The sequence below is a fragment of the Artemia sp. Qi Xiang Cuo genome, chromosome 11 (genome assembly GCF_049724085.1).
Source record: "Artemia sp. Qi Xiang Cuo chromosome 11, ASM4972408v1, whole genome shotgun sequence".
NCBI lineage: Eukaryota > Metazoa > Arthropoda > Branchiopoda > Anostraca > Artemiidae > Artemia > Artemia sp. Qi Xiang Cuo.
Window position 1 is genome coordinate 38876765 of NC_142804.1, and position 23132 is coordinate 38899896.

Sequence of the window (23132 nt, forward strand, 5' to 3'; positions counted from 1 at the left end):
TTTTATGGTCTTCCTAAAGTTCATAAGCCCGGTAATCCACTTCGACCCATTGTTTCTTCTTTTAATTCTCCTACAGAAAAAAAGAGAAATTCTAATTAGCTGTATGTCGCTAACTAATTCAGGGTAAAAAACGCTGTATTTCAAATTCCGCTGATTTTGTTTCCAAGGTAAAGCAGGTTTCGGTTAAACCAAATACAAGAATTGGAAGTTTTGATGCAGATTCAATGTATACCAATTGTGATCCTCAAAAGACCGAACTGATTTTGGAGCATAAACTTAATTCTAACCCATCTATATAAGAAAAATCTACTCTTTCGAATAAGACACTTCTTTTACTTACAGCCCTTTGTAACAGAACTTCTTTTTACTTCCATTATGGAGGCATTTTTTATAGACAGAAATATGGGCTTTCCATGGGTGCCCCCCTTTCTCCAATACAGGCTGATATCATCATGGAAGACCTTGAAGAAAGGGCTATTTTGCAAAGTTTTTGTAAACCTGAATTTTGGGTTCGTTTTAAAGATGATATTTTTTATTTGTGGGAGCATGGTGACGAGTCTCTGTGTTCTTTTCTTCACTTGCTCAACTTCTTGGATCCAAAACTTAAATTTACTCAGGAATTAGATTTAGAGGCGTCTTCCTTTCTTAGATGTTCTGGTGAACCGAAATGATACATGTTTCAAGTTTGGTGTCTATAGAAAACTCACACATAATGACCGTTACTTAAATTATTCCTCTAATCATTCTCCTGCTGTGAAAAGAAGAGTTGTCACTTTTCTAGTTGATAGAGCATTGAAAGTTTGTTCAACACGCTTCTGGGATTTAGAGCTCAACCACCTTAGAGATATTGTATTTGGGAATGGTTATCCAATTGGTTTACACTTTACTATATAGTATAACATTTATACTTATTATAGACCCAGAAAAACTATCAGGTCCCAGATTTATCAAGGTAAAGACCCTATCCCGATAGGTGAAAACTCCGGTGTCTACAGAATTCCTTGTTCATGTGGTCTTTGGTATATTGGACGAACTGATCAGCGACTCAGGGATAGATTAACTCAGCACTCTAGTTCAATTAATAATACACTTAAAAAGCGGAAAAAACCAGAAAATTTTGACTCTGCCCTTGCAGAGAACATTTTTGAAAAACATGACCAAACTATTTTGTTTAATTAAGCTAGCCTAATTTCGCATAACAAAGGTATTGTCCAGCACTACAGAGAAGCTGTTGAAATTTATAAATACCAACATTTAGGTCTAGCTTTAAACAGAGATTTCGGGGATTTAAGAATAAACGAGTCATATTTCGGTTTTCTCAAAAGAGAAGCCAATACTTTAGTAATCCCTGAAATAAACCTTGAACCACTTTCCCAATCATATAATCAAACACGTGAACAACCCCTTAGGTCTCAAAGAGTGTCTGCAAGGAATGCAATAATTAAAATCAGAAATCAGATGCCATAGTTCTCCAACTTATTTAATTGCTGGTTCGTTTTTTTTTTGAGTGAATGAACTGTTTTCCTTTCTTTTATTTCTCAGTTGTTCTCTAGTATCCATCGATGGCAGTTCATAATTTTTTGGATTTTGTGCAAATCGCGGATATTGGCGAATAAGTCGCTTTTATGGTTGTTAGGTATTTGGTTTTAATTATGTTTTAGAGGTAATTACTTGGCAAAAAAAAAAAAAAAAAAAAAAAAAAAAAAAAAAAAGACTGTCATCATCATCAAGACAAATGTGCACTTGAACGAGGTTTTGAACTTACTCATCTATCCAACTACCTAGGACCAAACAGTATAACCTAACCATCAACCAAATAGAAATGTCCAAATCCATGCAAAGTCGTCATCAATAAATGTAAGTCATTGTAAATTTACAAGCAAAAGCACCTTAAATCGAGCAAAATATTTCCAAGTAGAACCTTCCATTAGGGCTCATCAGAAGAAATACCACACCTGCCTCAACGGGTTTCGAGGCTTTACTTTCTTTACCCGGCACAGTAAAGCCTCTACCATAAGATCTATATGGTATCCCTATGTCAGGTAAAACTTGTAAAATAAATGAATACTAGTAAAGCTATTCAAAATTACATACAAAATGAGTTTCATTGTTTCCTTAATAAAATCCCAGAGATCACTGAGCAAAGACCATTCTGGAACAAATGAAGACTTGTCCAGATGTGTGTTATAAAAAAAGTCTTTTATTGTTCTTCAAGCTTGTTTGAAAACAGTCTACAAATTCAAAATTCCAAAAAAGAAAAGCGAAAGAGAAATTATATTAAAATATCATTCAGTATTTCTTTATAATTTTTTGTATATTTACCTAAAAGTTCATGATACATAAAACTAAATTTTTTGAATTGCCAAATAATTTTTTTGGCAGAAAAACCTCTTGAGATCAGTTTTTCGCTCAGCTTTTTACATCTATTTTTAAAATCTGTGTAATTACTGCATATTTTTGCATACCTAAATAATTGGGAATAATAAGCTGAATAAGTAATATTTGAATGCATATTAATTTCAAGAAATGGAAAATTAATTACTTCAAAATTAAAATCATCCGTTTTATTATATATTTTAAAAGCTAATTTATTATTATCTGAAGTATTAATATTTAAATCTAAGAAATGGTCAGAGGGTCCTATCCCATAGCTAGGCTCCAGAATTAACTCTTGTGGATAAATATTTTTTGAAATCTCAATAAACTCTGCACAATTTATTACTAAGAGATCGTCCAGATATCTTTTATTATTTGAAAGGTTATATTTTACATTGCTTGGGCTGTTTTTATTTATCATATATTCGTATTCTAATTGACTTAAAAACAAGTCCGCTATGAATGGACTCGTATTCCTACCCTTAGGAATGCCAACAGTTTGTTTATATAAATTACCATTAAATCTTATAAAAGTATTAAATAGAGCAAATTCCAATAAATCACATACCATATCCAAGCTATAACATCTTGAATTAATAGTACTTCTAAAGAAATTCGTCCATCGGGCTTTTTGTTAAAAGTATCAATTTTCAAAAATCCGATATTAGACAAAAGAAAAGATTTCTTTATGACCATTTTCAATTTTTCGACCATTTTCAATTTTGATGCTTATAATTTTTGGCTCTTATTGAGTTTTATTCATCTTTTAAGTTTTTGGTTTCTTCTTTGGTTTCTTGGTTCTTTTCACATTGACTTTCCGCGTTTGATTTTTGTTGTTTTTTTTCTTCGGCATTTTCCTTAGATACATTAGTTCGTTTCGCGCTGAAGAAGAGAGGCGTTTGTCCTCTCAAAATATTCGCTTTGTTGTGTTTTTTTCAGTATTTTCATTTGGCCTTTAAAAACCCCATTTTGCTCATTTTTCTTTCTTTATGTAAAAATATCTCCTGGGTTGCATGAGGGCTGAGACAAAGGGAGGTTATGCAAAAATCGGGGATTCTGTTGAATGTGGATTCATTTAAACGGGTTCAGAAGGACGGTTATAAAATCGGGTCCCATTTACATCTATATCAGAAGGGTGGGGGTCAAACAGAGGTTTAGTTGAACGGGGGTTAAGTTAAATGGGATGTGTTGTCCAGGGCTGATATACTTGTGGGTATAAATGCAACATGCCTCCCCTTTGGATTTATTGAGAGTCCAAGCTAAAAGTTGCATGTTCTTAAAATTTCTGAAAATCAATAGGAATATTGAATCTTCTGTTTCAGAGGTGGAACGCCGTATGAGGCACGTTCGTTTCTAAAAGGTACTGCTAATCCTATAAAGTTTAAGGGGGGCTACCATGAAGGGCGTATCCAGGATTTTTGTTCGAGGAGGGGGGGGGGGCTGTTTTAAAAAAACTTTAGTAAACACATCAAAAATTTGTTTATTTGCACTTTTGTTACGCTTTTACGAGTTTCCCTCTTTGCACTAAAGTTCTATGTTTGAAGATAAAAAAAACTTGTCTCACTAAGGGCGGGTCAGTCACCATTTGTCTTCACCTTAGCACCAATACTGCATGCTTAGTCCCTTTAAAGGAAGGGAGGCCAGGGGTGAAATGCCTCCCTTCACATTTAGCTGAACCATCTCTCTTAGAAAGTTTAAAATATGGCCTTTGCAAGTTTTGATGCTTTAGGTTTCCCTTCTCCCACTAAAAGATCCCCAGATCCTCAACCCCAATGCCTGGTACCACATCTGCTCAAAAATCTCCACCCGTTATTTTTACTGGATAAACGGTCTAATAACGTTTCATTTACTAAACTTTTCATCTGTTGCTACTTTTCCCATCATACCAGATATAAACCATAAATCTAATCTGGATGGTGGTAAGTTACAATGGCTAAAAATTGCATTCTGACAAAGAAAAATTACTGAATAATATTCTGTCCTATAATAATATGGCCAACAGTAGTGTTGTTGGCTATATATGTCCAATAATAATATGGTGGTCCTTTATTCTCTGGGGCTAGATAGAGTCTAATTTTGATGGAGTGAAGTAGTATCTTTAACTCTTAATAATTTTGTAGTGAGTTACTGAGTTTCTATATTGTTAGATCGGATTACAGGCCGCATCTAATCGAACAGTTCTTGTTAACGAAAAGGAGTAAAGGGCAGCTCATACTAATAGTAACTGGAAGTAAAAAAATTGGATTTTGATGGCAGCTTATGCATATGCGTATAAATAGGTAAAATTCATTAAGTTTAAAATTTTTCATCAAAAATTAAGAGCTGAGAAGACATACCTAATATAGAAAAAGAGACAAAACATCCCTAAAGACGTGAGATCTTGATAGAAATTACATTATCAATACATTATACATTATACGCAATACATTATCACTAATTTTTTCCTTAACAAAAATTGAACTGCTGTGATATGTCTGTCAGATGTCTCCCAAGAATGGCAGCTGAGAGCTCGGTATCACCTCTCTCTTTCACTACTGTTGGCTCATCAGTTGCGTTCTGTGCAGTGCTTCCACTATCCCTGAAGTTTCAGGAATTTCCCCAAAAATCGCGCAAAAACGGAACAGCAAAAACTCTTGGGCCTAGAAGCGTCAAAGCATTAAATCCAGCCCTGTTTATCTCCCTTGAAGAAAAGCTACCACTTTTGTTTACTAATAAAGCCCCTTTTCAGCCAATACCACACCTTTGCTGTTACTAAACTCTCTTATCAACCATTTCCAATCTACTCGATTTCGGACCTTGGCTTCGAAATGAAAACTGGCTGGCTCTCAATGGGACTAAAGATATTTGTGATAAAGCCTCCAACTTTCAAAATCTGATTAAATCAAATACAGAGACTCCTTCATTAAGAAAAAGTTAAAGTTTATTCTAGTGAAAACTATACATTGTCAATAATAAAAAATAATAATTAGGATTAAAAGTAATCTACTTAAGCAAGGTAACAAGTCTGAAGTAATCTAGCTTAGTAAAACATAAAAAAAAGAAATACGTAAATCTGTCTCTCCACTTCACAAATATAAAGTTAAGGATTTGTATTCTACTAAACCAAAACAATTGTTTTATAATAAAAGAAAATTCGTGGAAAAACCCTGAACAATACAGATTTCCACCTCAAAGACCCCTTAAATACTGCTAATAATCACAACTTAAATACTGCTAATAATCCAAGCAAATCCATTTCCAAATTATATGAAAGCCCCAGGCGTTGACTTTAAGCAATTCGGAAACTTGCGTCCTACACCCCCAAACTCAATATCTTATTCACCTAATGAAAACAATATGTACTAGTTCATTCTTAAATGAACATTCTCAGTTGACTTGAAAAAGCTTTTGATTTAGTTAACCATAATAGAGTGTAATAAAACTTTTAATTGAACTTCAACCCCCCTATTTAATTAGAATAATTGTGTCCTTCCTTTTTAATAGATCACAAGCAGTTAAATATCTATATTTCTATTCTTATCTTCTACAAATTTACATTAATGTGTCACAGGCAACGCTCTTAGTCCTAATTTTGTTCCTAAAAATATTTAACAATCCTGGAGTCAATTTGATAAAAAGATGAAAACTTGTTAATTATCTAAATACCTTAAGAGATGCGATCAAAAAATTTAACAGCCAAATAAATATTCTCCAATATTCTCCAGAAATCCAATGAGTTAGTTACAAACAATATGACCGTCAGTCCTCATAATTCAACAAATTTAACAATCCTTAGAACTTTCACTTGGCTTATCCCCCTGAAATGTCGGTCAGTACTATGGATTTATTGGGCGTTAAATATATCAAATGATTTTGAAAATGAGTCACCTTAATGCTCTCTTGCGACCGGCAAATGCCGCATTTCTCACTGCTTAAAAGTTTAAATGTCCTAAATTACACTGACCAATTCTTGGGAATGCCGGACTTGCTTGAATCCTGGCACCCCTAAAGAACTGTCTGACAGAATAGATGGAGTAAAAAAAAATGCCTAAAAGTTATCTTTAATGAAGGTTAAGTCCCTTATATATTCCTTCTTTGCAGAGCCAATGTTGTTAGTCTTAACGAAAGGCGAATGAAAGTTTTCCAACGTTTTACAATTAGGACCCTCCATAACCCATACACAAATTTACTTTTCCTTTGCCCTCCCCCGGCCCCCCATTAGAACTTGCTTTCTTTGATCTGCCTCAGCGAAAGTTCCCATTTTTACCCCAATGAAATTATCCGCATAAAGATATTGAAGAACTTCTTCTCCTATTAAATTGAAAAGCTTAATAAATGAATCCCCCTTACGTATTTTTTTTACACTTTATTGAGTGAAGTTTTTTTTTCATTTTGGGACACACACACTCACACACACACACACATATATATATATATATATATATATATATATATATATATATATATATATATATATATATATATATATATATATATATATATATACTCTGTGATGGAGTTTCAGTTATCTAAATAAAGTAAATACAGGTAGTAAGGTAATGTATGAGTTATATGGGTTTTGCCAGACCAGACGAGGACCTATTTTTACTCCTATTTATATTTGTTTTGCAAGGTGCAGAGGTTTCATTTTGGTACCAAATTGAATATAGCTGCCAGTAAGGTACCAAGTATTGTGTCAAAGTCCACAGTGACACTGACCTTGTTGGAGATACCTAGAGTTAGATGTTTCTTATATACTTCTGAGAGATTTTTCGTTTATTTTTTTATTGTGTCAGCATTGAGTTCTTTGTACATATCTATCACTCTTTTTCGTTTTTCTCTCAGTTCTTTTTCTTTTCTGCAGGGTGGTACGTATGGCATGCAGTGCCTATCTTTGACATACCTGTTTAAAAATATGGAAATAATTATACCAACAAATTAGGTATTTTTATCTGGTACTCGGTATCTATAAGTCCCACCCCGAATCGTCTAAGAGAGCCTCGGCAAATACACTGTATTTAAAAAAAGTTGTGTTTCCTGAGTAATTCTAAGCTTCTCAATTGCCGTCACCCCATAAGATTAAATAGATATAGGAGGAAGGAAAGCATTGTAGGTTTTCAAATAAGAAGATACTACAAACATTTTACAGTGTTGAGTTAGCGCTACTTACTGCAGATGAATTCGCTATGTACTACAAATCCATTCTACATTATTGCTAACCAAAAACTGTCTAAACCGCATTTCACAGCTTTACTGTAAAATGCGTCTTCACATTATACTGTAAGACTAATACTCTATACTGTATTAATACGCTATACTAATTAAATTAGTAGTAATAAATTCAATTAATGTTGTTTTTATTAAAGACCTCATCGAGGGATCGCTTTACAGAGCGTTGACTTTAAATCTTTTTTATTTGTTATGTATTTTTTTTCTCTGTTGTTGTTTTTTTGTTGTTTCAATAAATTTCTCTCTCTGTAAACTTTTAATATCAACTATTAATATTAATTTTATTAATTTAAAGAAAGCCACATAAAGATTATTATTATTCATTAAATATTAGCATAAAATACAGTATTAAATAATTCAGTATTAGTCTTAAGTACTATATTAACTTTATTTTACGGCGATGAGTTTCAACGGAAAAACAACTAATATAATGTGCATGTTAACGACGGGTTACCATTTCACTGGCACTATCTTGTCACTATTTTTGTTGTAAATAGTTAATTTTAAAAAAAGGTCAAACCAATAATTTGTATTGGAATAATACAACTGGGAATAATTCTACAGTCTTATAAATCAGTCAAAGGGAGTTTTAACAACAGATGGATCTTGTGATTAAATTTAAAACCAAAGTTTCCTATCAAATAATCAAAAAGATACACTTTTTTAATTTTCTTCTTCTTTTCATTGACTGCTAAAAAAGAAATTAATCGGCTTTGAGACCTTAAGGCCCGTTTAATTAAGAAATTCTCATTCCAGATCATTCCTTACTTTCTAGTTTTTTTCACTCTCACTTTTTTTTATGAAGCAATGATGACAACATTAGTTAACTAAAAAGGAATAGGCAGACTTTTCTTGTTTAATTAAGGAATGATTACTTTCCTATCTAACCAAATTAAGGGACGATAAGAACTTGCGACTGTAGGATGTTCTTAATATACCTTAAATTCGTTGGACAAGGGAGCGATCATTCCTTAATAAAACTAGAAAATTTTACTTATCCCTCTTTATTTAACTAAAGTCAATATCATTACTTCATAAAACGTAGAAAGTCACGAATTAATTGGAATGAAGTAATGTTAATAAAAGAGGCCTTCATATTTCTGCACTTCTCACAATAGACAGTTCCGAAAATAGAATCAATAGTTCCGAAAATAGAAATAAAACAGTTCCGAAAACAATAAAACAGTTCCGAATATAGAATCAATAGAGATCATTTCTGAAATTGAAACAGATTCACTTCCGCTCTTATAATATATAATCATATATCTTATTATATATTTGAGTAAATGCGTATATTTAGTTACCTGATAAAGTAAATAAGTTGATTCTACAAATTCTGGCCTTAACGGATAGAAAAGGATTTCGGGAGTCTTTAGTTGCCAGTTATACCGTTCTGGCATAAGTCCATATTTGCGCCAGATAGCGTGATAGACAGCATGCTGACAAATTGCTTCGTCAACATCACCATACAAAACCTGAAATTAAAGAAAACAATGGAAAAAACAAAATAAGACAAGAACTAAGGCTGTGATTACGCGGTCAATTTTGATAGCAGCAATGACAGGAAATTTTAAGGGAATTTTATCTTATTGTAACAGAATTTTGTTCGAACGAGTTCGTCCATAAAGATGGCCCAGAGGACCAGTTAAGAAAATTCAATAGTTACGACACAAAAAAGTAAGAATTTGAGGTAACAGACACCCTTTCTCCAGAAAATTTTCCAATCTCTCTTAAAATCATATTTACTAGTGTACTGGCTATCAGAAGTAAATTCACTGGAGGGTGAGCCTTTGATCGTCCATGATTTATTTTTTAATCAAATAGATAATAACAAAAAATATGGAGGGAAAACAACTGAAAAATGAAAACAAACAAAAGAATACAGGGGGGAGAGATTTTATCTCCTACCCAAATTCAAAATTTACATATATAGTGTTTGGCTAAAATTTCTAGGGTTAGATTTCTAGTTATCTAATGTTTTACCTTGCTTATGCTGACGAACTACTTCTGAATAGCTATAAGAAGAATGATCTTTTCCAAATGGTTTCTCTTGTTTCTGTTGCTTTTTCTGATATTGACATTTCGCTTAATGCAGAAAAGTGTAAATTTTTTTTCCTATAATTTTGCTACCTTTACAACCCTTCATTGTAATGATTTCATTATCCCTCTTGTAAATTGTACCAGTGGCCTGGCATCTCTGCTACTAATAGTTAGTGAACTGCTGCGGACTGTTTGCGTCAGCGGACTGCTGCTAATACTAGAAAAAAAAATACTAAAAATTCTTGCTTAATCAGGGATTTTAGCAAATCGAGAGGAGTAAAGAAAGCGTGCCCTGTAGGGTGATCCTTATTATTCAAAGTAGGATTTCTTCAGCAGGCACCCCCTAATCTTGTTTCTATTGTTAAAATACAACAGAATCCCAAAAAAGAACCTAATATATTGACATTAAGAGGTCCCTACCAGAGGTTAAAATTTTTGGTTACTGCATGCTCATTGCTCAATGCTGCATGTCTTGCACAGTTTTCAACTTTTCAACAGTCAACACTACACTATAGTACAGCATGGTAGCTTCTTGAACTGCTGGACTTATTTACTTATGTTGCATGCAATGCTGGACTTTTTTGTTGTATGCAATGTGAGTGAAAATGCAAATTTCAAGTTTTTATTAGTTTTATGAACTACAATATATTATTTGTGTTTCAAACTGAGACAGGTAGTCTTATTAATCTGATACTTTGTTGCAGACACACTGACACAACAATGAGGGACAGCATGGACTGCATGGTTTGTACGAGTGACAGTACTGATACAATATTAAACCCACTAAAACAAATGAAACAGACACATGGCTCATCAGGCAATTGTCAGACACTCTGATTTCAACAAAACTACTGTCAAAGAAGGAGAACATGGCACTATTCTATCACTACAAGGAAGTGACAAACAAGACAGTCTGTGAAGCAGCAAATTCCAGAGCCAATGACATTCTTGCAGTTTGGGCAAAGGCACACATTCAAAAAGGCTCAAGAAACATGAGGTAAACAAAATTCACCTGTCTCTCTAAGGAGTATGACAACCTGAAGAGAAATAAAGAGAACAAAGCTAAGTGTTCTGAGATACTGAAATAGAAGGAAGAAGAGTGTAAAGTGGGCCTGGACGTTTTGTTTAACATTGCCCTTGCTAACACAATGGAGATGATACATGTTCAAGAAGACCATGAGTTTCCGCTAGTGCAGCGGGAACCAGGACGCAGTGGAAAGATGGGCAGTGTTGACAAGGTTTTATAAATAAAAAGAGCATCATCTCAGAAAAGGAAAGAGTACCATGACATAAGAATTGAGAAGGAGAGGTAAGAAAGAAAACAAGAGAAAAGATATGATACTGGAATCATCATCTGACAGCAAAAAAGGTCAAGAAATTAAAGACCCCAAAGCAGAAGATATAAAACCATCAACTTCAGCAAAACATCAAAAAGAGGAGGAGTAAGAATATTGGATGACAAAATGTCAGCCTGTCTGGATGTGGCTAAAGTTAGTGACAGAAGTGCTGCATTACTTCTTGCTCCAACTCTGCAACACCTTGGTCATGATCCTGCTAAAATGTCAATTGCTCTTCAATTTGCAGAGACAGGATGAGGCAGCACCAGATAATAGCCAAAAATCTACAACATGAGTTTAAACCAACAGTTCCTCTAACTATTCACTGGGATGGAAAATTCCTTGAGGATATATGCAGCAGACAGATTGTTGATCACCTTCCAATGTTGGTCTCTGCAGCAGGTGTAGATCAGCTTCTTGGTGTTCCAAAGCTTGCCTTGAAAACTGGCCAAGCTTCTGCAGCAGCTGTGGCTTGGAACATTACAGATAATGTAAAGTGCATGTGTTTTGACACCAAATCTGTCAATTCTGGTCCAAGAAATGGTGCTTGTATCCTTCTGGAAAAAAAAAACTTGACAAGGACATGCTTTAGTTTTCTTGTCAACATCATATCTTAGAAGTAGTCCTACAAGCAGTGGCTCTTGATTGCCTTGTTCCTAGCAAATGCCCAGAGATAACAATTTTCAACTGGTTTAAGAACACCTGGCAGTTTATTAAAAGAGCAGACTTTCAGACTGCTTCATAAGACAAGTGCTTGTTTACAAATGTTTCACATGTCATCATAGATTACATAGCATTTTCTGAAATGCAGACACTAGCGTATCAACCCCGTGATGATTACCATGAATTTTTAGACTTGACAATCATATTCCTTGGTGGCATGCCATCTAAGGGAATCTTGTTCAGAGCTCCAGTTTGGCTGCACAAGCAAAGTGGATGGCAAATGGCAAATCTATGCGCTAAAGATCTAGATGTTCAGAAGTCAGTTCAAACTCACGAAAAAGCAAGAAAAGGCTCTTGCTGATATTTGTCAATTCACTGTGATCATCTACATGAAAGCATGGTTTCAGGCATCTTCAGCACCATCAGCCCTCACATTGACCTCCAACTTCTCAAGCACATCTACAGCTACAAGAACATATTAGAATTAATATCAAAAACTGCCATGAACAAAATAATAAGACACCTATGGTACATATCAGAGGAATTGGTGGCCCTCTTCTTTGACAACAACATATCAAATAACACAAAACATCATATGGATACGGTTCTGTAAACATCAGCAGCAAAGCACCCTCTGAAGAGAACAACAGAGGACCCATTGAAACTAGGAGAGAAGAAGTTAGAAAACTTTGCCATGCAGAATACCAACAGATTCTTCAGCATTAACAGACTGCAATGCCTTCATGATTCCTATCTGAGACCATTGATTTGTGGTCAGTTGACTAAGAATACCAGGCAGTTAAAAATATAGTGCACAGCAGGAGGGTAATCAATGACATTGCCAATTGTGGTGTTGCACTGATGGATGACTATAACAAACTGTACACAACATCTGAAGAACAGAAATAGTTCCTGTTGCTAGTTGTCAAGGAGTACTGACAGCATTGCAGTGATCAAACCAAAAAGACACTGATGGACCAGTCTGAAGCCCATATGTGAACTGTATAGTTTGACAACTGAAGTGACTGGATACTATTACTGTTGCTGGACACTATTACCAATCACTTATTTTCTGTTTTGTGTAGAGCAAATCAACAGTCATGTTTGATATTATTTAATTAAGCAGCATTATTGTGCGTTTTTTTTATTATCAAAGTTTTCTTATACATTCCTAATAGTTATGGTAGGGACCTCTGAAATTGAAAATAATGCTAAAATGTTTGTTTATTATTTAATTATAATCAGAATGGAATCATTTCAGACTGTGCCCCATAAAAAAAACTTATTTCCAATTTGCTAAGGACCACCCTAGTGCCCTGGCCAAACTTTACTCTACTTTCTGTAGACTTTTCGCTCCTTTATGCTTCAGGTCTTTTCCCTATTCTTAAATATGATAATCTAAATGGAATCTAGCTGAATTATTTTAAATTTAGTAAATTTCATCTTTATCTTTATACAGAAGCTTTCGTTGGTGTTTCGTTTTTTCCAAGCATCTAATTAAATCCGATTTCGAATCGTATATTTTACCGTTGTTCAACTTAATCTTGCGTTGATTTTGTGTATACTTTGTGCTTTTTCGTTTTGTATTTTCTTGTTTTTATACTTTTATAAGCATAAGCTCTCTTATGGCAGACAAAACAAAGTCACTTTTCCCTGCAAAAAAGCATGGTGATTATTTTTCGTTTTTTTTATCAGCTGTTATTATGAGAACCCTTTTTCAGTGAACAACATTCACAGTGAACACAATATAAGCACCATCCTAAAAGCCATTTTTTCAACATTACCTGTACACCAGGAAAAGAAGCTTGAAGAGCATCAATCCAAGCAGAATGTGTGCTACCGGTATCCATATTCACGTTGACATACAACGGATGATCTCCAATACCATCAAGGCAACTTGTTCGCCTGTAACACACACAAATTGTGAAAAATACATCTATTTATCAATACTTAAATTCTAAGAATGACCTAGTTCTAGCGATAATAGTCTAAAGAAGATCGGCACAACCAAGGAAAGTTCTTCAATTTACATTTCTATTAGGAAATACAGCACCCCCCCCCTAAAAAAATCCCTTCTCCTAGATTTTGAAAAATACCCTTTTTAACATTTTCATTGAAAAATGGCTTTTCTGGGTATTTCCAAAAAAAAACAAACCCTAGATCTTGAAACATACGATTTTGCTCCTACCCATAATTTCCGTCAATTGACGCCGTTGGAAGCTTTCCCAACGAAAAATAATTGGTAGGCTTCAATCTAAAGCGTAAAAATTTTAATTACCCCCCCCCCCTCTTCTAGATGTTTGAAAATAATATTTTTTGGTATTTTAATTGAATAATTTTTTTGGTATTTTCACAAGGAATTGAAAAGGTCCCCCTCCCCCTAATTTTCGCGAATTGATGCCACTGAAAGCTTTGTCAATGAGTAACTAATTACCAGGCTTCAATTTAAAACATATAAACTGATCTTAATCTTTAATATAGCCAGTGACTATCAACTTCAAAACAGAAAGATTATCAGAAGCGTGTTTCGTTGGGAAATGGAGACGCAGAGAAATCTGATGAAAATATCGAGGGAAATAGACACCCCCCCCCCCAAAAAAAAAAACAACAACTAGCAATTGAGCCTTTGCTAGACCTTCACTTGCAATAATTTCTTCTTTAGACTTATCTGCGCTTTTCTTTTTTTCGTGCCTGTATAACCAAAAATGTTTCATCATTCATGTCGACTAAATTGTTGTGATGTAATCTACATTACGCGTAACCACAGCTTTCGAATAGTTGCCAAGTTCTTGCTGTTTGCTTTTTCAAAGCATACAATTTTAATTAGACTTAAGTTTAGCCCTTCACTCAATCCCTAACACTCCCAGAGATGGCATCAATGCGAAAAATAAAGATCGGGTACTTGCCCTCTCCTCATGTACTTCTTGATGGTCGTATATGCTTCCTCGAACATATCTAGGTCACCTTGCTCGCCAAAGAGAATGAAAGACTTGAGAAGATATTCATAAAAGGAATCCATCCCAGCTCCAAGACCACTAAGCTTGGAGTTCCATATTCCAGTTTCCACGTCAAAAGTGTTTCCTAAAAAGAAGTATAATAAGGATCAAATACGCGTATTAACAAATTCATTGCTTAATTAGCAATACTTTGCTGGACTTTTAACAGAGTTCTTTATCTAAAATTATTACGATTAATGGTCTACAGATATTCTATTTCATGTTTGAACCCTTCCCCTCACAAACAGACTCTCCGAGAGGAATCCTCCAATAAGATTTCTGAAAAACGCGGCGAAAGTATTACACTTTATCAAAAATTGATCTTACTTGAGGTTTTGAGAGAACTGAAATTGTACAGTAAATTACTGACTTCATGGCCAGTGAAAGACTATTGAGAGCCTTGTAATTTATTTATTTTTGTAAACATTTTTCAAAACTGTGCTATATATAAATAATGTCGTAGACCAAATGAGTAAAACAGTTTCGGAAGAAGACGACGGTTGAAAAGTAGCTTATTTGTCACAAAAGAAGCATACGATAGTCCCACGCGGCGTTCGATGTGAGCTATAAGGAATTTTTCGTAGGTGCTTTATTGAGGAGCCAATGGGGAGACCGACGTAAGTAATGTGATTAAGTGACTTGATTTTGCTGTTCCCGAGAGGAATATCTACTGGCGTTACGTGCTTCCAGTTGAAGAATAAAACTTCCCGACTTTTCAACATTGAACTCAAGACTGAGTTTTCCATATCAGATTGTAGCGATGTGAAAACGTGGCTAATGCGCTGGATAGTGCGACTTAAGTCCAATATGTCGTCTGCATAACAGACGAGAGACAAATTGAGATCGGCGAGGATGAAAGACGAGGGAGCAGCGGAATGCATATCCAAAACTCCATTGTTGAAGAATGAAGGAAAAAAAACGGCACCTTGACGGGTACCATTTTTGATGTCCATAAATATGTTGGAAGTGGGTGCGTGGTTAGAAGCAGAATGGTACAATGGAGGGCCATCCGCTTTAGGTGATGAATGGAGCGCTAGGCGAACTTTAAGACGAGAATACATGTCTCGGAGGGCCCGAATTATGAAGACCTCATCCCACGTTTCTCTAAGGGGAGTAACACATCGGCGTGAATGAGAGAAACTGTGACCTGCAAGCACATGATCATTATCAATCAATGCATTCACGACAACGGACAAAGCAGGGGCACAACCGGGACGTGGCTCAAAACCAAGCTGATATGGCAGGATATAATACTTTGCGTTCAGATGACCGATGAAGAGCAGTTCAAAAAGCTTGCAGAAAGTAGTAGCCACTGTTATAAGGGCGGAACGCTGAGCACAGGGTGGCAAGTTTGCCTTTCTTTGGCATTGGAGTGAGATCTCCAGTTGAGAAAGAAGAAGGTACAACTTCTTGGATTACAATTATCTGCATCGAAAGAACAATATGAATAATCAGTAGTGCACTACCATGGAGAATGTGAAGAGCGTTCATTTTATCTATGCCGGAAGATTTCTTAGGTTTTTAGCTCAGCATTGCTCGTACTACAGAATCAACCGAGACAACAAAATTATCTGGAGGGCAGCTAGAAAGAAATGAGCCAAGCTCTTCTTCATATTCAGACTGAAGGTAGGCATCTGGCAGAGATAATTCAGCAGAAAAATACGAATTCTTTTCGGAATAAGGAATATCATGGGTGGATAGGCGAGCACTGGAAGGATCTCTTGAAACTCTTGTCCAGAAGGAAGTTTGGGATTGACAAACTCGCTGGGAAGTCTCTTCAACTATCAATTTCATGTGTATGGATAGTTCTTTTGCAAACTTCCGTTTGGTAGAGAGACGAATGTCTGAAACCCAACCAGAAGGAGAGCGCTACCCTGTAGCTGTAGATGGTACCAAAATTTAGATTTTCGCCAAGCTTCAACAATGCTCGAATTACTTGACCAATACTTAGTGATACCCTAGCGGATGCGTTTGAGAGGTACAGCGGCTTTTTCTGCACGTTGCAGGGTATGACAGATCTGTGCAAGATAAACGACAAGCAACACGCGTTTCATTTATATCAACTTATAAGTTTCTCAAAAGTAGCTGGAACGGAGCATGAATCTTCTGTAGAACAGAATCCATAACAGTTGTAAATAAGTCACATTGGATATTTTTTTTAGTCCCTGTAAAACTGGGCTTGGGGCTAAAGAGGTTGTAAAGAAAGAGCAGACAGAACGGAAGAACAAGAATGAATGCAGGTATTAGAAGGTGGTCTGGCAGTTGGAATTCGGTAATGACGTGGGCAGGGGATACTTGAAGATTTTAATGAAGAGACTAGGTAGTCAAGGTTTGATACATATCTTGTTGGATGTATGTAAGTGTGTTTAAGATCATACTTCATTATGCGAAATCGAAAATTCCCATCTGATTCCATTTCAAGGAGGGCACAACAAGCCAACTTTTACACTAAAAACATACGGTGAGAAAGGGAGGATATTCGAGGGACCGAAGATCAACTTAGTGCTCCAAAACATACAGATTGATAAAATTGCGTATTTTCCATTTAAACAAGTTGAAACATACCTATCTTTCCCTCAAAAGTTGAAGGTGGGAAGGGTGTTGAAAGAGCAACTGTCCCAATTTAGTTATCTAGCCATACAAGTTGAAAATCATTGCGGGATTCTGGTTGAAAGAAAGTACAATATGCTTACCTTAATGCTAAAAGTTGACTGCAGAAGGACAGGGTAGGAGATGTTCAATCTACGAACTAAAAATATACCAAGATTCTAAATCAAAAAGGTGATATATGCCTATCTTTTTTTAGAGAAAATTGAGATGGCAAGGGCGGGGAGATGACGAGAAATAAGGACCTAAGTAATACCTACAGATTGTTTATGCAACAGACCGAATCCCAGCTTGTTTTTGAGCACAGCCAATATCCGATTTTTTTTCCGGTGTGTACCACAACAAAGAAATTGCATGCCCCTCGAAATTTTTAGAGTGAGCTAATCTGTGTAAAAAAAGACTGATGCGACACACATTCATCGGCTATTCAAGGATTATCGATCAACGTTAAAAAAAATTGCATCTATTTTAGAATTAAAGTCGATTTACTTGCCGTGGGCCAACTTTCTAATATCACTACCAAGAAAACAGGTAAGGTACCAGTCTATTTTGCAGTGACAGAACTATTAAAGTGTAGAAGGCGCATGAGCTACCATTCTTTTGCCACAGTCCCAAAAACAGAAGTTGAAATGGCAAACTTAGCAGAAATAAGAAACAAAAATGGTTTGTAAAAGTAGATAGAAGTACTTTCAGAAACGTCGGAGAATTTTCCCTTTTTTAAGATACTGATTAATTAAGATCCTTCTTTGAATATACTTACTTATTATTCTATTTAACGTACTAAGATAATATTTTGACGACAAAGCCAGGGAATCCGCGCCCATCTTAGAAACCCTTAGAGCATACTCTAACTTCGATTTGAAACTGCTGCCTACTCGCTTACCTGCTTAAACAGAACTTTCCAATCGAAAGGAGAAACATGGCTTGAAGAAACGGAAGCTAGGCGAAAAAGTTAAAATAGTCCTCCCTTACATAGGCTATAAAACTGTATTTCAGCTCTCGTACTGTAGGCTCTGGCTCAACGACAAGTAAAGACCATCCTTCTTGGCCCCAGGCAGGACTTATGCGCAGCTTTCTAAAATGTAAAATCATATCCACCAATCCAGTCACAGGTCTACAATCCCAATAAAGTCACTGAGGCCCTTGCCACTTTTTTTGCAATAAACTGAATACCGGCGACGAAGAAAACCAAAACAAACAACAGGGCAAACCAAAATTTTGCTCCCGCAACACAAACATGGGGGATTAGTAAGAGTCTTGAAATTCTGGGAGATGGGAGATGTGAGCTTGAATTTTTTCATCAAGTTCAATGATAAATGAAATCATAAATAAAAAGGCTTAATGATCTCTAAATTATCCAGATTGAAAAGAGAGTACATACCAGGTTGGGGAGATGAGAAGACCCGACTTAAAGTCTTCTGGTTATCAATCCTTGCACAGTTACGATTTAAACGAGATGTGGAGAAATCTGGTGAAGGTAACCAGGAAGGGTGTGCGAAAGCACAGGATGGTTGCCCCCCCCCCATTGCACTTCCTGGCTGAAGGGCCAAGAAACGGAGATCAGCACTGCCGGTAGGGACTGTAAAGTCCAATGCCGTATTCTTTATCTTTACCTTTTTGACATAACAGGCAGAAGAACCTAATATTTAATCATTACATCGTTTAATTTTAAATTGAACCTATTTAATTAAGTAAGTAACAATAAAATCCAGGGAGGGGAGGACTTGGGTTGGGCTGTAGGTCCCATCCACGGTACCTGGTTATGAAACAATCAATCCTTTCATGATCAAAAATGATTTAAAAAAGGCGCAACATGTCCAAATTTCTACTAAAGTCTACATAATATAAAGACATAGCTAAGAATTTTACATACAATAGACAGGATCCCAGGTAAAAATATGGTATTTTTATTAAAGAATTTTATAAGCCATGTTTTAGGGATAGATGGTATCCCAGCCTAGGTGAATTTTGTGTAGGAAAGGAAAATGGCAGCAAAAATGTTAATGAAAATGTTAGCGAAATGAACGAAGGTCTGGGGTTTAGTGCGCAAGAATATGTTTGAAAATTAATATTAAGAGGACTAAGTCACAGAAAATAGGGATAAATGAGGATGAACAAGTGATATATTTCCGAGGCCAACCTGACTCTTATACATAATAATGGTAGATGGTAATAAGCTTACCTAAGCTATGGATGTCAGGTCTTGATTTTGTTTAAACGATAATTTCGACGAGACCTGTGCCTGTCATCATCAGGTTCCAATTCAAATCTCTTGCCAGAAAATAAAATCACTCAATAAAATAAAACAAAAATCACTTAAAAACACTAATAATGAGCCGAACCTGGAATTATTGTTGTGACATGGCCAGAATTTTGATAGAGGCGTTGATGGCCGCTATCCTAGTAGATCTTCAGAAGGTTGGACCTATAAGACGGGGTGGAATTTTTTGACTTTTTTTTTTCTGTGCTATTTGCGAGTTGACTCTCTGGAGGAGACTCATTCCAGAAGGAAAAGACACCCTAAAGCCAAGCTTAGCAAGATTGGAGTTTAAAATATAAGTAATGCCCTTAATATAAGGTATTGACAAAAAGGGTTTTTCTTCACTCTTAGGGGCAGTGCTCTTTCTGGAACGACTATCTCCTCCTTCTTGAACAAAGGCAAGGACAAGATTACTTCAGATCCACCAAGGGTATAAGAGATTCCTTGCAGTTGCGGTGATACCTATATAGGTCGTACCATGAGATCTCCACATCACCGATTAAAAGAACATGCTGATTCCATTGATGTCTGCCTTAAAAAGACAAAGCTTAAGGAGAAAGGCAGTTTTTCTTCACTGGCCCATCATATTTTTGAAAACCCTTCTCACTTCATTAAATTTGACCAGGCCCAACTTATTGCTATTGTTCCACAATTCTTAAAGCAGAAAATCAGAGAAGCTCTGGAAATTGCTAAAAACAAACCAGCCATCAATAAAGACATTGGGGAGTTCCGCATTAACGGAATTTGGGAACCCATTACCCATAGACTGAAAACTCGCAAAAAAGTCCACCCTCTCTTATAGGCCCAACCTTCTTGAGATCTACTAGGATAGCGGCCATCAACACCTCTACCGAAGTTCTGGCCATGTCACAATAATTATTCCAAGTTCGGCTCATTATTAGTGGTTTTCAGTAATTTCAGTTTTTTTTATTGAATGATTTTGTTTCTGGCAAGAGATTTGAATTTGAACCTTACGATGACAGGCATAGTTCCGGTCAAAATTATCGTTAAACAAAATTAAGACCTGACATCCATAGCTTAGGTTAGCTTATTACCATCTGCCATTATTATGAACAAGTCATGTTTGGCAATGAGAATATCGATCAAATGGATAACTCCACTTGCCTGGGTAGTGTTATTAGTAAAGATGGTGGATGCAACAAAGATGTAAAAAGTAGAAAAGCTAAAGCACATGGCTTATTTTTTGCAGTATAAAAAAATTGGGAAACTAAGATGATAGGTCTACGAACTAAGATTAGAACATTGGAGGCACTGGTCACGACAATGGTCAAGTAAGGATCTAAAACGTGGGCACCTCAAAAACAGAGGAATATTTGTCAAATATTTTCAAACAAACTGTCTAAGAATATTTTAGGAACTTGTTTGGCCGACTGTATATGGTACAGTGAGCTGTACGAAAAATTTGGTCCATCCCCACTTTCTAGGTCTAAAAGGAAAGAACGGTTAAGATGGCTAGGCTATGTTTTACATATGATGGATGACAGATTGTTAAATATTTTGCTTTTTGGTCATCCATCTTAGATGAAACGAAAGGGGGTTGTCCCCAAATGAGGTAAGAAGGTCATAACGAAAGGATCTAAAGGAATTCCGGACTACCTGAGAGAAGATTAAGAGAGAATTGTTAAAAACTTGGAATGAAAGAGGATCTTGTGCAGCTGTGTTGGCCACAGGCGTATTGGTGTCGTAGCGAGCTATTCGTATTGGTACGTAGGCCTACTTTCTATAAAGCTAGGATTCCTTGAATTTCACAATGCGATTTGAAAAATTAAATAAACAAATATAGCTTATAATTTTATTTCTATCAAATATTTATTTTCCATATATTCCAATTAAATTTCATTTTTTTTTTGTAAAACACAACTTGAACGTAAATGTAAAATTTGATGCAAAAATATCCATAGTGATAGCAAATATATGACTGTTTTGGTAGTTCTTATGATTAAATCTAATATTCGCTGTTCTATATTGAAGTGGATTCGATACTTTCTGCTTAACTATGTGCACAGCATACCTTTTTTCTTTAATTTTAAAGGATAATTATTTTTCCGTTTGAAAAAATTATTAAAAACCCAATTTCAAGGACGAAGTAAGGAAGAAACACGACTTAGGAAGCAAAAGGATAAGCAAAAAAGAAGATATTTATTAAAAAGCAACTACAAGTGTTAAATCCAGATTTTGCTCATTTTTCAAAAGTCTACACAATAATGGTTTATTATACAAAATAACGGCAGTACTTGGAACTATTTATAAAACATGAGGGTTATGTGAACATTAATGCACAAGTGCGAAATTAGGACCCAATCATAGTAGAAATAATTCCTAAACAGTGAATAAAGCTTAAAAGTTTTCAAATAGAAAGAATCTACGTATTTTCGATTTTAGAGTCCGTGAATTATTCTTTTGGTTATGATCATATAAAGCCTGATTTACTGTAGCGATTTTACATTGAAAATCCGCCATTACCTAAAAGTCCAGTGCCATTGGATCTCATATTCCACAGAGCCTTTGTAGCTCTTCTAGCCTTCCATTCATAAGTTGGATCACCAGTGAGTCTACTTAATAGCCCAAATTCAAGCAAAAATGATCCAGCACCAGCTAAACAATTTTCAGCACTCCAATTCATAGGAACTCCATCTCGAAGGTTCACCTAAAAGGAACACAAACAAAAACACAAATAAACCTTAAGCATAGTTAAAAAAATTTGGTAAAGGGTATTCAGTTCCATTTGAATTTAGTAAAAGGGCTGAACAAAGAAACAGTAAACCACCAAGGCTCATTACTTTGTTTACTATGGACATTGATATTACTTATAAATAATTGGACACTAACAGAGGGAGATGGAGGAGGAGTATGCACAGCTGTGTTGGCCTCAGGTGGCTTGATACTGAAATGAGGCGTCAGTAGTAGTATAGTAGTAATGAGCGCTAACGGTAGTTCTTGACAATGTGAACTTTGTATTTGTTACCTTTTGCTGATGATGCGGTATTTATCGCCAATTATCCTCAAAATATCTGAGTTCTTTTATATACACTGGAAATTTATTTAGTTGCCAAAAAATTATCATTAAATATGAAAAAGTCACAAGTGAAAAATTTTCAAAAATGGAAGAAATTAAGAATAACTTAGACACACTCAGTGCAAATTTTGCTTCAAGGCAGGGAATTAAGGGCAGAGGGAGCATTATAAAGATCTAGAGGTTATGGGAGCAGAATTATGAATATTTCAGAAGCGAAAAAAACTGGCTCAATTTCTAGTGCTGATACAAAATGAAAAGCAAACAGATTAAATTAACTAACAAAAACTAACAGATGTTTAGGTAAAGGGGTAAAAATTTTAAACAAGAAAGTTAATAAAATAAACCCAAATATTTCGGTTCCACATCCGGAAACCTTTATCAACAACAACAAAGAAAAAACGAAAAGAAAAAGAAACTAAACAAGACAACTAAATCACACAAGGTAATGAACTATATGAAAAGATAAAAACTATATGCAAAGAAAATTCAGACGGAAGTTCAAAACCAGAGAAAATTGTGTATTTAGATTCGTATGTTATTTTTTCCGGAGGAGGGGGGGGGGCATGTTGTCAACAAAATATGGTAAAATGACTACAGCCAAATATTTT

The 23132-nt window shown here is 35.4% G+C and overlaps 1 protein-coding gene across 2 annotated transcripts in view; it reads right to left on the bottom strand.

Annotated features, from left to right (window-relative positions):
• The window catches only part of LOC148946961 (ER degradation-enhancing alpha-mannosidase-like protein 1), a 97204-nt gene that overhangs the window by 51054 nt on the left and 23018 nt on the right, over positions 1-23132 (bottom strand). Inside the window, exons 5-9 of one of the 2 annotated variants that reach the window (XM_089097216.1) lie at positions 21972-22155; positions 14531-14705; positions 13409-13529; positions 8889-9059; positions 4867-5015 (exon numbers count right to left, since the gene is read on the bottom strand). In XM_089097216.1, coding sequence (XP_088953342.1) covers positions 4908-5015; positions 8889-9059; positions 13409-13529; positions 14531-14705; positions 21972-22155 — 759 coding nt within the window. In that variant the 3' untranslated portion in view covers positions 4867-4907. Of the gene's footprint in view, positions 1-4866; positions 5016-8888; positions 9060-13408; positions 13530-14530; positions 14706-21971; positions 22156-23132 lie in introns of those variants that run through there. The other variant, XM_089097215.1, reaches the window with a different exon arrangement.